Source organism: Capsicum annuum, unplaced genomic scaffold (assembly GCF_002878395.1).
Source record: "Capsicum annuum cultivar UCD-10X-F1 unplaced genomic scaffold, UCD10Xv1.1 ctg7599, whole genome shotgun sequence".
Taxonomy (NCBI): Eukaryota; Viridiplantae; Streptophyta; class Magnoliopsida; order Solanales; family Solanaceae; genus Capsicum; species Capsicum annuum.
In genome coordinates this window covers 1-1,339 of record NW_025886244.1, presented here as the reverse complement: position 1 = coordinate 1,339, position 1,339 = coordinate 1, and the positions used below count along the sequence as shown (strand labels likewise).

At 30.5% G+C, this 1,339-nt stretch overlaps 1 protein-coding gene across 1 annotated transcript; it reads left to right on the top strand.

Moving 5' to 3' along the window:
• Positions 1 to 613: 613 nt before the first annotated feature.
• LOC124894610 (DNA-directed RNA polymerase subunit beta-like) lies at positions 614 to 1,156 on the top strand. Its single transcript, XM_047405212.1, has one exon. The coding sequence runs from the start codon at positions 614 to 616 to the stop codon at positions 1,154 to 1,156; it is 543 nt and encodes a 180-aa protein (XP_047261168.1).
• The last annotated feature ends 183 nt before the right edge of the window (positions 1,157 to 1,339 follow it).

Sequence of the window (1,339 nt, the reverse complement as noted above, 5' to 3'; positions counted from 1 at the left end):
ACAAGAAAAGAGAAGAAAGACGGATATTATAGATATCTCCACACGTGTTTAAGCCATACAAACCTTCTTTTCTTATACACTTCACAATCGTATTCTACTAAAAAATCCGTAAACAAAATCTCTCTCTTCTCTGCAAATCATTTTTTGAACAACGAAATCCATAACATAAAAGGGGGTTAAATGCTAAAAAACCAATTCTAATTCTATATATTCTCTTTCTGATTTTTATGCCTTTATCTCAGCGAAAAGATCAAATGTCCAATCCATTTATTTTTTCGGTATTCAAGCAGGTTGGAATATGTATTATCATAATAATGGTAGAAATGAAATCATTTTTGTTTTTATATTCTATACAAAATCCTATAAACTTAATTAATAAGTCCAAGTAGCAGAAGTCCATTTCTAGGGATGTTTTATCAATTTTTTTTCCATTTGTATCTGTTGAAAATTCCAATAAATTCCAATTCAATTTAAGTAGAAAATTATCTTTCTTCCTCCGTTCATACGTATTTCATACATTCCAGATATGGAGTTGGGTAAAATTTCATGTGATTCGGTAAACAAAATTGAAATGCCACCATTGCTAGGTCATTTATCTAATCTATCTAATTAGATGAAGAATGATCCAATAGTGGTATTTTTTGATAAATGGGAAATTAAAAATGCTCTGGGAATATCTACAATACCTGGATTTAATCAGATACAATTTGAAGGATTTTGTAGGTTCATTGATCAAGGTTTGACGGAAGAACTTTATAAGTTTCCAAAAATTGAAGATACAGATCAAGAAATTGAATTTCAATTATTTATGGAAACATATCAATTGGTCGAACCCTTGATAAAGGAAAGAGATGCTGTGTATGAATCACTCACATATTCTTCTGAATTATATGTATCCGCGGGATTAATTTGGAAAAACAGTAGGGATATTCAAGAACAAACAATTTTTATCGGAAACATTCCTCTAATGAATTCCCTGGGAACTTCTATAGTCAATGGAATATATAGAATTTTGATCAATCAAATATTGCAAAGTCCCGGTATTTATTACCGATCAGAATTGGACTATAACGGAATTTCGGTCTATACCGGCACCATAATATCAGATTGGGGAGGAAGATCAGAATTAGAAATTGATAGAAAAGGAAGGATATGAGCTCATGTAAGTAGGAAACAACAAATATCTATTCTAGTTCTATCATCAGCTATGGGTTATAATCTAAGAGAAATTCTAGAGAATGTTTGCTATCCTGAATTTTTTTTTGTCTTTTCTGAGTAATAAGGAGAGAAACAAAATTGGGTCAAAAGAAAATGCCATTTTGGAGTTTTATCAACAATT

Coding starts and splice junctions, on each gene's coding strand:
- LOC124894610 (XM_047405212.1), top strand. CDS start 614: ATGAAGAATGATCCAATAGTGGTATTTTTTGATAAATGGGAAATTAAA.